The sequence below is a fragment of the Diabrotica virgifera genome, chromosome 7, assembly GCF_917563875.1.
Source record: "Diabrotica virgifera virgifera chromosome 7, PGI_DIABVI_V3a".
Classification (NCBI taxonomy): domain Eukaryota; kingdom Metazoa; phylum Arthropoda; class Insecta; order Coleoptera; family Chrysomelidae; genus Diabrotica; species Diabrotica virgifera.
This window is the reverse complement of record NC_065449.1, coordinates 35,635,954-35,651,976: the sequence shown is the minus strand read 5'-3', so window position 1 is coordinate 35,651,976 and position 16,023 is coordinate 35,635,954. Positions and strand designations below refer to the sequence as shown.

The 16,023-nt window shown below is 34.3% G+C and overlaps 3 protein-coding genes across 5 annotated transcripts in view; all 3 read left to right on the top strand.

Moving 5' to 3' along the window:
* Positions 1 to 16,023, top strand: part of LOC114326447 (uncharacterized) — a 407,135-nt gene that overhangs the window by 149,002 nt on the left and 242,110 nt on the right. The window lies entirely within an intron of this gene.
* The window catches only part of LOC126888461 (zinc finger protein 664-like), a 365,892-nt gene that overhangs the window by 229,399 nt on the left and 120,470 nt on the right, over positions 1 to 16,023 (top strand). The gene's annotated exons all lie outside the window — the stretch shown is intronic.
* LOC126888495 (uncharacterized) overlaps positions 37 to 16,023 on the top strand; it is a 50,812-nt gene continuing 34,825 nt past the window's right edge. The window contains exon 1 of the mRNA XM_050656832.1: positions 37 to 277. Within this exon, the coding sequence (XP_050512789.1) occupies positions 37 to 277 (241 nt within the window). The remainder of the gene's footprint in view (positions 278 to 16,023) is intronic.

The window sequence follows — 16,023 nt, the reverse complement described above, 5'->3', positions numbered from 1 at the left end:
AATTAGCAAGGTCGTGTTGTTTTAGATATCCATAAAATGGAAAGTTTACCGTCAACTAGTAAAGAAAAGAGATGGTCACGACCCTTGACTGAGGATGAACTTCTGGATTTACTCATGAAAGACGATGACTCAGAAATATTACGTTTGTCAGATGCTGATGACGCCAACAGTATTGCGGATCTAAATGACGTTTCCTCAGAATTTGGCGATGATATCCAAGATATTGAGGAAACTATTTTTGACGGATTGATCCAAGAACAGAAGTCAACAGAAAGAGGTGAGTTAGAAAATCTAGAATATCCCAATGAAGTGACTACAGAACAACCAATGTCTGAGGACATGAAAACCAAAGAAAATTCCAACCAAACCACTGAAAAACAAACAACTGCAAAGGAGAGACTGCTAGAGTTTTGTAAAGAGTTCAAACTCACAAATAAGAAAGATGTTTGTTGGAAAAAAAATATTACCTATCTTACCAGGCCAGTACAGTGGTTTGTTCCAGAAGAAGTACAAGTTGATGAATTACCTGCTCCTATTGAATATTTTATGAAATACATACCTGATGCTCTGTTTGAGAAGATTTCAGAAATGACTAACTTATATGCCGTACAAAAAAATATTGCTCGGTTTTCTCCATCAGATAAAGAAGAAATAAAGCGATTTGTAGGCATTCACATTATTATGGGAAATCTAAAATTCCCAAGAGCAAGACTGTATTGGTCCCAGCTTGCAGGTATTTCAATTGTAAAAGATAATATGACATTCAATCGCTTCTCTAAGTTGCGCAATACCATTCACTTAGTAGATGTAACAGCAAGAGGTGACGAAACAGATCGCATGTGGAAAGTCCGAGAAATATATAATTCCATTAGAAATCGTTGTAGGGAACTTCAAACCGAAACAAATTTGTGCATTGACGGGCAAATTGTTCCATTCAAGGGACAGATCAATGTCAAGCAGTACCTCCCAAATAAACCGAAAAAATGGGGGATCAAATTATGGATATTGGCTGGACAATCTGGTACCATTTACGATTTCATCATATATCAAGGTGCTGAAACGGAAATAAAAGAAAATTATGCACAGTTTGGACAAGGAGCTGGAACTGTGATGCAGCTAGTTGAGAGAATTGAAGAAACTCATCACGGTTTGTACTTTGATAATTTCTTTAGTTCTTATCACCTCTTTCAATGGTTGAACAATAAATCTATTATGGCTGTCGGAACAATTAGAATAAACCGATTTTTTGGACCAGAACTAACATCTGATAAAGATCTAAAAAAAATGGTAGAGGTAGTTTTGATGTAGCGGTTAGTGAAGATGGAATTGTGATTACAAAATGGTTCGACAATAAACCAGTTTTAGTGGCTTCAAATTTTGTTGCAGCGGGAAAAATGGATTTGTGCCAGAGATGGGATAAGACGTCGAAAGAGTATATAAATGTATCTAGACCGGAAGCCATATCGCTTTACAATTCCAACATGGGTGGTGTTGATAAGTTAGATTTTTTATTGAGCGTTTACAGATCCTACAGACGATCCAGAAAATGGACTGTACGTATGATAACACATGCTATAGATATGGCGATAGTAAATTCGTGGTTGGAATATAGAAAACAAGCTGAACTGCTAGGCGTACAACACAATAAAATCCTGGATTTGTGGGACTTTAGAATGAGTATTGGGCAACACCTCATTTTACATAAGGTTCCACCAAAGAGAGGCAGACCATCTGGTCAAGAAAATACTGGTACAACAAATAATAAAAAAACCAAAACTGAAGCAAGGCCATATATTGAATTACGGTTCGACAGCTATGGACATTTTCCGAAAATAGATGAAAAAAAAGATAGTACACGTTGCAAAATGGAGAACTGTAAGGGAAAATCACATACATTTTGCGTGAAATATAATGTTCACTTATGTTTTGTAAGCGGTCGTAACTGTTTTTTTAAATTTCATGTAAAATGATTAATTCGTTATTTACAAAGAATATTGTTTATTTCGTCATTCTAATGATATTCAAATAAATTTCTAAAATCTTCAGGTTTATTTTATTTTGCTTCAAGTCATAATGTCCATCAACATGGACATGTCATATGCCAAGTGACATATGACATATAAAAAAAATGATGTTAAAATTATCAACAAAAATAGTTTATTTTATATACCAAATATGAGAATTTTCCCATAGCTCAAAAAAAGTTGTGACTGAAAGGGTTAAACAGCTCACCTACAATATCATCTGGACCTGCTGCCTTTTCCTTTTTAAGTTGTTTTATACTCTCTATTTTTTCCTCTCTGCAGAAGTTGAAGACATCAATATCTAACGATTCCGGGTTTTCTTCTTTCTCAATATTTTCTACTGAATTCACATTGTGGTTAAACAAGTCGGTGAAATACTCCATCCATCGTCTTGCTATTTCTTTTTCTGCTGTTAGAATTTTATTATCTTTATCTCTAATATGTGTGTTATGTGGTGTCCATTTCCTGGCGAGTTTCCTTGTATTTTCATAAAGTTTTCTCATATAATTATTTGCCACAGCTTGTTCGGCTTCTGTTGCTAAATTATCGTAGTATGTTCTTTTATCTTTTCTTGAACTTTTCTTGGCTTCGATGTCTTTTCTCTTGTATTCCTCTTTTAGTTCATCGTTTTTTCTATCTTCTTTTGTTGTTAATATTTTTTGTTTAATTTCTCTTCTTTATACAATCTTGTCCCAAGTATCCTTTGAAATCAATGGTTCATTGTTTCTTAATTTTTTTGTCAAGGACGTATTCGGCTGTATCTTTGATAGCTGTTTTTAAGTTTTTCCATTATTTTTCGACATTTTCGTTAACTTCTTTTCCTCCTATACTATCGTCGAATTCCTCCTGGTATCTTTTTCTTGTTTATTCATTGTCAAGCCGTTGCGTGTTGTATCTGATCCTATTGTTATCCTTGTGCTTCTTTTTGTCAGTTAATCTGATTTTCAGTTTTGCCCATACAAGTGTGTGGTCTGTTGATGCATCTGCTCCCCTCCGCGATCTTCCATCTAATAATGAGCTTCTTCATCTTTTTGCTATACAAATATGATCGATCTGATTTTGTGTCTTTCCGTCAGGGGATGTTCATGTTGTTTTGTGTATTCTCTTATGGAAGGAAAGCCTTCCGCCTATAACACACCCGTTCTGGGCATATAAATCTATTAATAATCCTCCATTTTCATTTCTTGTACCTATGCCCTCTGTGCCCATCACTGTTTCTCTATCTTTATTTGCTTCACCAATTTTAGCGTTCCAGTCTACCGTAAGTATGAAGCTGTCTCTCTTATGCTTGTTCAGTAATTTGTCATATTGTCCTTGTAGTTGTTCATAGAAAAGTTCTTTCGTTTGTAGTTCTTTTCTCATTGGTGGGAGCATAAACATTTATTATAGTTGTTTTCTGAAATCTTGTGTTGAATCTTGCATATATTATTCTATCTCATATTCCTTCCCATTCTAGTAACGCGTCAGTAGCTTCTCTATCTAGCATAAATCCTCTCATAATTTCATTCGTTTCCTTCTTTACCAGAGTACAATATCGTTTCTCCAGAGTTTAATTTATATTTTCCTTTTTCGTTCCATCTTATTTCACTTAGTCCTAGGATTTGGATTTTGTATCTCTTAACTTCACTTGATATTTGAAATGCTCTTGTTCTATCTCTCATCGCGAGGACATTACAACATCCTATATATTTTGTTTTTCTCGTGTCCATTTTTCTCGCTGAGTTCGTCATCGTTTTATCCGACCTGTCTTCGAGGCCATCAGTAGATGTTTCTTTAGCGATTCTGTTATTTGCGGGGCAGGGTTGCTAACCCTACGCACAACCCTCCTCCTTTTTCAGCCGGGCTTGGGACGGTCCTAAGCGGAGTTGACTCTTGTCATCATCATTCTCTTTGCCTTATCCCTATGCGGGGTCGGCTTCCCTAATTGCATTTCTCCACACAATTCTATCTTGGGTCATATCAATGTTAATCCCCTTTACCAACATGTCCTGCCTTATCGTCTCCCCCCAGGTCTTCTTTGGTCTTCCTCTCCTACTCCTTCCAGGAATCTGCACTTCAGCTATTCTTCGTATTGAGTGATTAACGTCTTGAACATAACCAAACCATCTTAACCTATGCTCTCTCATTTTTGCATCCATTGGTGCCACACCTAGACTTCCCCTAATATACTCATTTCTAATTTTATCCTTCTTTGTCACTCCACTCATCCATCTAAGCATTCTCATTTCCGCCACATGCATTCGTTGTTCCTCTTTCTTTTTCACTGCCCAACATTCAGTTCCGTACATCATAGCCGGTATTATGGCTGTTTTATAGAATTTTCCCTTAAGCTTCATTGGAATTTTTCTGTCACACAACACACCACTCACTTCTTTCCACGTCATCCATCCAGTCCTAATTCTAATGCATGTATCTCCATCTATTTCTCCATTACTCTGTAATGCCGATCCCAGGTACTTAAAACTATTGCTTTTTACAATCAGTTCACCATCCAAAGATACCATTTTATTTGTAGTAGCTCCATCTTTAAATGAACATTCCAAATACTGTTTTCCAAAAAATTCCATGTTTTTGTCCTACTAAGTTTTAAACCTTTTTCCTCCAGAGCTTGCCTTCACTGTTCCAGTTTTTGTTCTAAGTCTCTTTCACAATTTCCTACTAACACGACATCATCAGCATACATTAAGCACCATGGAATGTTACCCTGTAGTTTTGCTGTTATCTGGTCCAAAACTAATGAGAATAAATACGGACTAAGCACAGAGTCTTGGTGCAATCCTACTTTCACATGAAATTTATCAGTCTCTCCCACACCTGTAATAACACTTGTCGTTACTCCCTCATACATATCCCTCACAATCTTTACATATTCACCAGGGACTCCTTTCTTATTGAGTGCCCACCACAGAATCTCTCGAGGAACTCTATCATATGCTTTCTCAAGATCAATGAATACCATGTGAGCGTTTGTTTCTTTATTCCTGTATTTTTCCGTCAACTGCCTTATAATGAAAATTGCATCTGTTGTTGATCTGCCCTGCATAAAGCCAAATTGATTCTCAGATATTTCGGTCTCTTCACGTATCCGTCTATCAATTACTCTTTCCCATATTTTCATGGTGTGGCTAAGCAGTTTTATAGCGCTGTATTTTGTACATTGTTGTATATCTCCCTTGTTTTTGTAAACAGGTACCAGTATACTGCTTCTCCATTCGTCTGGCATTTGTCCAACTTCCATAATTCTATTAAATGGGCCTGCTAGCCACATTATTCCTGGCTCTCCCAGTGCTCTCCATACTTTCCCAGGAATATCATCTGGTCCTACCGCTTTTTCTTTCTTTATTTTTTGAAGCGCTTGAGCCACTTCCTCGTTTGTTATTTTGGTGACTATTGCTGCTACTGTCTCCTTTGACTCTAGAGGCTGTCTGTCAAATTCTTCATTTAATAAGCTGTCAAAGTACTTTCTCCATCTTTTTTTGACATCCCTTTCGTGAACTAGTATTTTATTATTTTCATCTCGGATACATCTAATCTGATTAAAATCTTTTGCTTTCTTTGCTCTCTGTTTCTCTGTTTGGTTATTTTATATATCTTCGTTTCGCCTTCCCTGGTATCAAGTTGATCGTATAGGTTTGAATACGCTTCTCCTTTGGCTTTTGCTACACTTTCGCTTCCTTTTTCGCCACCATATAGTTTTGAAGATCTGTGTCGGATCTGGTTTTTTGCCACTTTTTATATAATTTTCTCTTTTATTTTTCGTTGTACTTCGTTTGACCACCACCGAGTCGACTCTTGTATTTATACTTATGTATAAAAGTGTCTCGTGTACAAAATTTCATGAAGTCTTTATGTCTCTGTGTCAGATTTATTTTCAACTTCAAGCTTGATAATTTATTTACTGAGGAAAATATTTATTTTCAAACCTTTGATGATAAAACAGTATTACCAACGTCTGTTCAATTAAACATTTATTAGCAAAATACGGCCTGGCGATTACTGTCGAATGTATGTCATAAAAAGGTGTACTTAATTACACACGAGCACAGAAAAGTCTTGTCTTGTTAGCTCGTATAAAAGGATTAGCTGCATACAATGTGCCCAGTTTATTTATCGTTCCGTAAAATTGCTTACGAAAATGTTTCAAAACACGTTAAAAACGGTATTTGTTACTCAAAAGCAATTATGTATGCTATTCCTAACCACACATAACAAAAGTCGTTTTAAAGTAACAAACGGTTTTTGCGTTCACGGCAAAATAATCATCATGTGACTTTGTTTACATGATGTCCTTACTGTCTGATAATCAGAGGCGGACATGAAATCTAGTTTAAAGGAGATTTTGTAATGAAAATACGAGTTGAACAACACAAAAAGACTTAATGAGTATCTACATTACAAAAGAGAAAAGATGTAATGAATAAACAACTGGAAAAAGAGAAACAAAATCCATTTTTTTAGGTGTCTGTAAAACCTAGTCACCGTTGGCTTATTTTTCAATGTTTTGCCTTAAAATTTGTTTTTGAATATTCTTTGAATTGTACTGAATTGTCTCCTTTCGAAGGTTGGCGATCCAAATGGCAACTGTAGCCTTGGAAACTGCTGCACGAAAAATTTCTGCGGATGAGCGGTCAAACCATCTTCTCAGGTCTTAGTAATTCTTTTTGTTTGTTCATGCGCCGAAGTACCTCATTGTTAGAAACTTTGTGTACCCATGGAATTCTCAGAATTCATCTGTATAATATATACATCTCAAAGGCATCTATTCTCTTTTCTATTTCAGAGTCCATTGTCCAACTTTCACAGCTATATAGCAAGACAGAAAACACATAACATCCGATCATTCGAATTCTGAGCTCCAGACTAAGTTCTGATCTTGTAAAAAATGTTTTCATATTCATAAGTGTTTTCCTCGGCACACAGCACACAGTGTTGGCACACAGTAGCGATCAACAGGTAGCAACAAACGCGGTCCAAGATTGCGAAAGTTCTGCGAACTTTTCAAAGTAAGGCAACAGTGCGTCGATAATTCGACACTGACAGTGACGTTTATACTATCAAAAACAATAATTTTTATACACATAGGCGCGCAATGTTGCCAAGTCAGAGACGTTCGATTTCTTGTTATAAAAAAATCGATTTTTAGTATTCCAATGTGACACAAAATCTAGGCACAGGATAAAAAAGTTTATTTGAAGAAAGTGTAAATTTTGTCTTTCTTAATGGCGGTACAGGCTCCTTTTTTCAATATTTTATTTAGTTATAGAGTAATTTCCAGCTACTAACATATTTCTGATATTGGGCTCTGTATCGCCATTCTTTATTATATTACGAATATGTGTGCCAAATATCTCGACACAACACAATATTCAAATCAGTCTGGGCATATGGTCTGCAGCTCTGGGGAACAGCATCCAAGTCAAATGTATCCATAATTGAGAGATTCCAGTCCAAGGTGTTAGGTTCAATAATCGATGCTCCGTGGTTTGTTACTAACTGGGATATTTACAATGATCTGGAAACCAAAACCGTCAGTGAAGTGATAGTGGAGTTAAGTGCAAAATACATCGTACGTCTTGAAAGCCACGCGAATGTGCTTGCAATTAATTTGTTAGACAACAGTCAGGAAACAAAACGGTTAAAGAGACAGACACCATTAGATTTACCGCACAGACATTAATATTGTTACAGTAGCTAAGTTAATATATATGTAATACAGTAATTTAATATTATCTCTATAGAGATGTGTGGCGCTGGTCACAATCTCTTCATGTCATTATTTCTCAGATAAAATGTGCCTATTGTTATATGTTATAACAGATTGCTTAATAAACAAAAAAAAATATCTCGACAAAATATTCAAAATTAGAGCCGCAATCTTGGAACGCGTTTGTTGCTACCTGTTGATCGCTACTGTTTGCTCTTAATAGGATTTGCTTTTACTTGGGTTACTGAATACGTTTGTTAAATTTAAAAATAAAATAACTCGACCCGTTTTAAATACCTGGATGACACACAGTTTGGTTTCCGTAACGGGTTTGGAACGAGAGAGGCGCTGTTTGGAATAAACGTACTTGCTCAAAGATGTCGAGATATATCTGTAGACATATACTGTTGTTTTATTGACTTCCAAAAGGCATTTGATCGTGTTAAGCACTCTATATTGATCGAAGCTCTAAAAGGCATTGGCTTGTACGGCAGAGATGTTCGAATAATTGCAAATTATATTGAAATCAAACAACATCAGTTTTAGTAGATGGTGTGGAATCACAGGCTCTTAATATTAAAAGAGGAGTAAAGCAGGGATGCCTCTTGTCACCCCTGCTTTTCAACGTTTACTCCGAAAGAATTTTCAGAAAAGCGCTTTCTGAAAAACAAGAAGGAATACTTGTGAATCAATAATTTGCGATATGCGGACGATACAGTACTCTTAGCTTTTAGTCAAGAAGATCTGCAAACACTACTTGATAGTGTCATTGAGAGTTGTAGGGAGGTAGGTCTGGATCTGAACATACGGAAAACCAAAATACTCGTAATAAGTAAACAACAGCATATAAAACCGTCTATATATGTAAATAATACCAAACTTGAGCAAGTTGATAAAATCGTTTACCATGGACAGCAATTAAATTGTAACGCAGAAAGTCACGGCGAAATTAGATCTAGGATAGAGCAGGCTAGAGCCGCTTTTAGAAGGATGTCCAAGGTGTTATGTAACAGAGACCTAAAATTGGCATTGAGGATCCGCCTACTTCGCTGCTATGTGTTTTCGGTCTTACTTTATGGTGTCGAGTCCTGGAATGTGAATAAAATCGATCTAAATCGCCTTGAGGCTTTCGAAATGTGGTGCTACAGAAGAATTTTAAAAGTTTCCTGGGTGGAGAAGATTGGAAACTCCACAATACTAGAACGTCTCAGCAAGACTACTGAGATCATAAAAAGCATCAAGCAGAGAAAGCTTGAGTATTTCGGAAATGTAATGGGAGGTCCCAAATATAGGTTGCTACAAAATAGCATGCAAGGAAAAATAGCAGGCAAACGCAGTCCAGGACGAAGAAGAACCTCATGGTTGAAGAACTTGCGAGATTGGTATGGTGTTGATACAAGCATGCTATTTAGGGTGGCAGTGAATATAATTAAGATAGCTATGATGGTAACCAACGTTCTGAAAGAACATGGTACATGAAGAAGAAGAAGTTTTAAAAACAATTTACAAAAAATGTGCTTGAAATGTTGATTTCATACCAAACCTCCCCTTTAATACAAAAATACAATACTATTCAAAAAATTGCCAATTTCTGCTATCTTATTAAAGTTGTCAACAAGTTAAAACAGCTTGTTCAAACAAAAATCAAAAATAATTTCTCATATAATCAACAAGATAATCACTTTATTTGACGTACATGAAGCTTTACGTGTTGTTAAGCATTATGCTCCTCATGTTATTACTGTTATTAGTGCGGCAAAATAAAAAAAAATTATATCAATATGTAAACAGCAGCAAAATAAATGAACATACACATGAACGTTTAAACTAACTGTTTTTAATCGTTATGTAAATTTGCGAATATTATCTTCCTTATTATTTTTTAATTAATCCAGTCAAGCTTTCATTATCCGTATGATCAATCATATTTATATTCCGATTATACATATAGTCTAAGAGCCCGTATAAAAAAAATGCTTATCATTTTAGGCACCGTAAGAGTCTATAACTTAAATAGTGGTAGGGGAGCCCAAGCGGGGATTTTTGCAGTTACTCGAGCGCGTCAGATTATCATATGGGGAGAAACCTGGTACCCTGCAGATATACCTCTACCATATATTGGCTCTTAACACAGGGGCGTCCGTTAAGGGGGGAAATTGTCAGATTAAGATAAAATAAGTTAAGTAGGTACATGCAAAACAGTGTATATTTCAAAAATCTGACAATTGAGCGGGGCGTAAGGAAATGGTAGGGTCAAAAAGTTCCACAAAAAAAGCGAATATTTCGCGAAATGAACGTCATATCGAAAAACTAAAAAATACGTGTTCAATATTTTTCAAAAATCTATCGAATGGTACCAAACATGACCCCCACGGAGAGGGGTGGGGGGTAAATTTAAAAATTTTAAATACAAATTCCGCGATATTTCGCAAAATAAACATCAGATCGAAAAACTGCAAAATGCACTTATTCAATATTTTTAAAAAATCTATCGAATGGTACCAAACACGACCCCCTGCGGAGGTGGGGTGGGGGGTTACTTTAAAATCTTAAATAGGAGCCCCAAATTTTTATTGCAGATTTGGATCCTTTACGTAAAAATAAGCAACTTTTATTCGAAACATTTTTTCGAACTATGGATACATGGCACTATAATCGAAAAAAAAACGTTTGTTGGAAATTGAAAATTAAATTAAAAATAGAAAGTCCCCACTAAAATGGAAAATTTTACCTAACTTTTTTTGGTTTTAGGATCTAATAATCACAACCCAATAGGTCGCCAAAGCGCTCGAGTGACTGCAAATTTAGCATACTTTCCTCCCCCTACTATAATATAACCTAAAACAAAACTTATGAGCACTATTCTGTCAAATTTCAGTGGTAGATTAAAAGGTACCCCCTATTAAGATAAACAAAAAGCCCTCACTCCCAGAATTCAATTTTTCACCATACTATGTGATTAAAAAAGTATGACGCAGGGCAATTTTAACCCACCACCCCCGTTCTCCCTCTCCCACCCATCAAAAACGTCATTTTTCGGTTTTATTTTTTTTAGGTATGATGCAATCAATTTTAAAATTTCAAAAAATTCATACGCATAGTCTTTTAAAATTATGTCTATTTTTTATAGATCCGTAGATTGAGTGTACCTACATAACCCCAAGAAATGTTTTATTTTTTAAAGCGTACCTATAACATTTTTTTGGATAAGGTTGCATTGTTTGCTCTAATTTTTTTTATTTTGTGTATTTTCACAAATACTATATTTCTAATTTTTTTCAGATTGTTCCGTAAGGTTCGTCACCTTCAAAAATTCGACAAATTGTTTTTAGGGAGATTTTGAAGGGTTTGAACGTATTTCTCCCATTTTTGAATGTTTCAAAAGACTCATTTACTTCAAAAGACTAAGTTTTCAATCTATCAGCACATAAAACAACATTAAAAATATTATTCTACATCCCACCAGATCGAAAACAATGGGAACCTTCTCTGGTTACACCTCCGATGCTCTAAAATTTGCAAGCCATAACGCATGCTGAGACTAAAGAAGATGAGAGAATTTTACAATTTATAATTCGCGTCCCATCTGCTCAGCGGGGTAAAGTTCCAACGAGAATGGTTCCCTTCGTACTTCAATCAGAGTAAACATGTTAATCAAAAATGAATAACCATTTTCAATTTCGTTGCAACACGAAATTACAGCCGCATCATATTCTAGTTCAATCAGAGAGTGCAGCTAGCACCTCTACCGGTTTCAAAACTTATTAGTCTCCCGTTATGTGCTATTAGATTGAAAACTTAGTCTTTTGCTAGCAGTTGCCGCTAGGGCATCCCTGCCATTTCGTTCGTTGCAATCTGTGGCTGCACGCAGCATATGTGCCTCCTGATGAGAGACTAATAAGTTTCGAAACCGGTAGAGGTGCTTGCTGCACTCTCTGATTGAACTAGAATATGATGCGGCTGTAGTTTCGTGTTGCAACGAATTTGAAATGGTTATTCACTTTTTATTTCTTTTCTTTATTTACTTTAATTTATATATGACCTATTTAAAACCTTGATTTGATCTATTTTGAACTATATAAAATAAGAAAATCTCCAAAAACCCGCTAAAAAACAGTTTTTCGTATTTTTGAAGGGGCGAACCTTACGAAAAATCTGAAAAAAATAAACGGTTTGAGAAAATACACAAAATAAAAAAAACTAGATTTTGCAGCCATCTCCAAAAAAAGTTATACGCTTTTTTTCCAAAAAATAATAAAATTTTTTTTGAGGTTATGTACACTCAATCTACGTGATGTAAAGGGTGTAACATAAAGGCAGGTCATAAATTAAATCACATATTCTGGGATCAAAAATAGTTCAATTGAACCTAACTTACCTTAGTAGAAATGTGCACATAAAAAATTTACGAAATGAAAATCGATTTTTTTAAATAATATATCACAAACTATTAGAGATTTTTTTATTGCAAATGGACATGTGGCATTATTATGACAGGAACATCGTAAAAAAATATTAGTAAAATTTGTGCACCCCATAAAAATGTTATGGGGGGTTTGTTCCCTTAACCCCCCCCCCTCAAACTTTTGTGTACGTTCCAAGTAAATTATTATTGTGGTACCATTAGTTAACACAATGTTTTATTTTTTTTTAATTTAGTATTTCTTCGATAAGCCAGTTTTTATTGAGGTATTTTGAACAATTGTAAAATCCATCACAAAATTTTTGTGGGGTGCACAAATTCCATTGTTATTTTTTTTAAGTTGTTTCTGCCATAAGCCTGTTATATGTCCATTTTCATTAAAATATTTCTAATATTCTTCGATATATTGGAAAAAATCGATTTTCATTTTGTAACTTCAAAGGGTTGTAACTTTTTTATGTGCACATTTGTACTGAGGTAAGTTAGGTTCAATCGAACTATTTTTGATCCCAGACTCCCAGAATATGTGATTTAATTTATGACCTGCCTTTTTGTTACACCCTGCATAAATAGACATGTTTCGTAAAAGTCTCAACTATATGTGTGAATTTCTTTAAATTTTAAAATTGATTGCATCCTACCTAAAAAAGATAAGAACGAAACATGACGGTTCTTGATATGGGAGCGGGGTTTAGAATTGCTCAGTATTATTCTGCCGTCCTAAGAAAGAAGGCAGTATCTCCACACAGTGGCGTGCTGGAACATTTCAAGCGGCCCGGTGATTTTATAGAAAAGCGACCTCTTATCCTCATTTTACCTTCTATTCGGGAAATCAGAGAAATCAGAGAAAGAGGCTTGAATGAAGACATGTGCTACGATCGAGAGCAATGGCGATTGGGAATCGGAAGACGTCGTAGAACGGTATGAACCGATTATACAGAGTGGGCCAAATAAAAGGAGCCACCCCGATATTTGGCAATATTTATTAGAATTTAAGAAAATAAAAAAACAGGTCAATTTTTGATCTAAGGGGGACACATTTTTACGATACAAACATCTGTCATTTGTCAACTCCCTCCTTTCCACTTCCCCCACCCCTTATTTTTAAATAGGGAATAGGGGTCGTGTGCTAGCTCATTTGAAAGGTTATTCAATTCTCTATTCAGTCATATCAACATCGACTTAAAAATGTATACAGGGTGTCTAAGAAAAATTATTTTGAATTAAATTAATTGACACAAAAAGAAGAATGTATGTAATTTATTTAACTCAGAACACATTCCACTGCTGACAGAAAGCAGAAAAAAATGTTTTTTGATAAATAGACACTGCTTTTTGCTTAATTTTAATGTTCAAGCTTCCACCCATCTGCCACTTGGTAGATTGAATATTGAATTTAAGCAACAAACAGTGTTTATTTATCAAATAAACATTGTTTTCTGTTTTTTATCACCAGTAGAATGTATTCTGAATTAAATAAATTACATACATTCTTCTTTTTGTGTCAATTAATTTAATTTAAAATAATTTTTCTTGGACACCCTGTATAAATTTTTATGTCAATGTTGATATTACTGAATAGAGAATTGAATAACCTTTCAAATGAGCTAGCACACGCCCCCTATTCCCTATTTAAAAATAAGGGGTGGGGGAAGTGGAAGGGAGGGAGTTGACAAATGACAGATGTTTGTACCGTAAAAATGTGTCCCCCTTAGATCAAAAATTGACCTGTTTTTTTATTTTCTTAAAATCCAATAAATACTGACAAATATCGGGGTGGCTCCTCTTATTTGGCCCACTCTGTATATAATTATATACAATATAAAGGAAAAGATTCCTCTCATTGGCTGTATACCATAATAAAAACTTACTAATGAAGTAAAAACCTCACATGTAGGTAGGTGGTATATAATTTATTAAAAATTTTTTTCTAAAAATGATCCAAGATGGATAAAATCACAAACGTTTTCGGACCAATCAGTCCATCATCAGGTGGTAGAAACCTAAAATAAGCAAACCACTGTATTAAAAAAGCCAAGACGAAATTTGACTGTCTGAAAGTTAGGAAAATTACAACATGTGGTTACTTACTTCAGATCCAAAGTAGTTGGAACTAGCTACATATTTAGGTCAAAAGACCTTAATGTAATAATAATTATGCCATTTAGGCTACAAAAATGTCGACAATAAGTCGATGTCACAAGAAATTAAATTGCAACGGTATTACAAAGTGGTCTTCATCTTGGCCTCAAACTGACAGACTAAAGTATGACATTGAACGGATATTGACAAGACCTTCTAGGGAATTTTATGTGTATGTAGTTATATTGTATTTTAGAAATGCAAATTTTTTTTTTATATTTTTTGTCAATATCCGTTCAATGTCATACTTTAGTCTGTCAGTTTGAGGCCAAGATGAAGACCACTTTGTAATACCGTTGCAATTTAATTTCTTGTGACATCGACTTATTGTCGACATTTTTGTAGCCTAAATGGCATAATTATTATTACATTAAGGTCTTTTGACCTAAATATGTAGCTAGTTCCAACTACTTTGGATCTGAAGTAAGTAACCACATGTTGTAATTTTCCTAACTTTCAGACAGTCAAATTTCATCTTGGCTTTTTTAATACAGTGGTTTGCTTATTTTAGGTTTCTACCACCTGATGATGGACTGATTGGTCCGAAAACGTTTGTGATTTTATCCATCTTGGATCATTTTTAGAAAAAATTTTTTAATAAATTATATACCACCTACCTACATGTGAGGTTTTTACTTCATTAGTAAATAATTATATACCTTCTATTATCAGGATTTTTTATTCGTTAGTTATAAAACAAAAATACAAAAGTATAAATTATTTTTAAATCCAACATAAAACTTATAATTCAATGATTTTTACGAATTTAATGTAATTAAGAGTGTAGGCGAAAAATTTCGGGTTAATGCATTTTTTTTCGAATCTTGAGAAAACTAATAAATATTTTTAAAAAATTTAAATGCAGAATGAAAAATTACATTATTACCGATGACAGAAAGTCCCTCAGAATAAACAAAAGGTTTCTTTTGAATGAAATATTTGAAATTAAAAATCACACTCAATTTTCACTTTTTTTCACCCCTGTAACTTGTTAAAATAAACATTATAAATAAAATTCTCAGTGACTTTCGGCTCTGGATAATAATGTAATCTTTCATTCTCCGTTTAAATTTATCAAAAATATTTATGAGTTTTTTTAGGATTCGAAAAACGAAAAAATGAATGCATTTTAAAAGCATTGTTTTGAAATTTTGCGCCTACGGTCTATCCGCTATTAAGATAAAAGTAAAATAAAATTTTGAGAATTTTTCAATTATGTAAGTATTTAGTTGAATTTTAGTAGGTAAATCAATAATTATACAAGAGAGTACAAATACAAGTACCTACCTACAGTACAAATACTTTAATTAAACAATATTTAAATGTTAATACAACGAAATGATCTAAACATTATTTTGCAATTATTTTATAAAATAATTAACTCTCGATCAATAATTTCCGCATTAAAGTAGTTTTTTGAGCAAAATTTCGATTATTTTCACCATTTTTAAGCTCATACAAATCTTTTTTTTTTCAATAGTCACTAGTAGCATAAAAATGTTTCCACGTGATCTTGTGTTAAAATACTTCTTAACCGATTTTTTATGTAATCCAACGTCGAAAAGCTTTCACAAGATACCTACTTGTGTCACTGAAAGAGTTTGTTAATAAATGCTTATATACTATATCTAAATTTGGATAAGTACACTGATATAGTTGTACTCATGCAAAACAGGGCAAGCTATAAAATATTTACCCTTTTTAGTACCTCAAGGAGGTGAAGTTTTCAC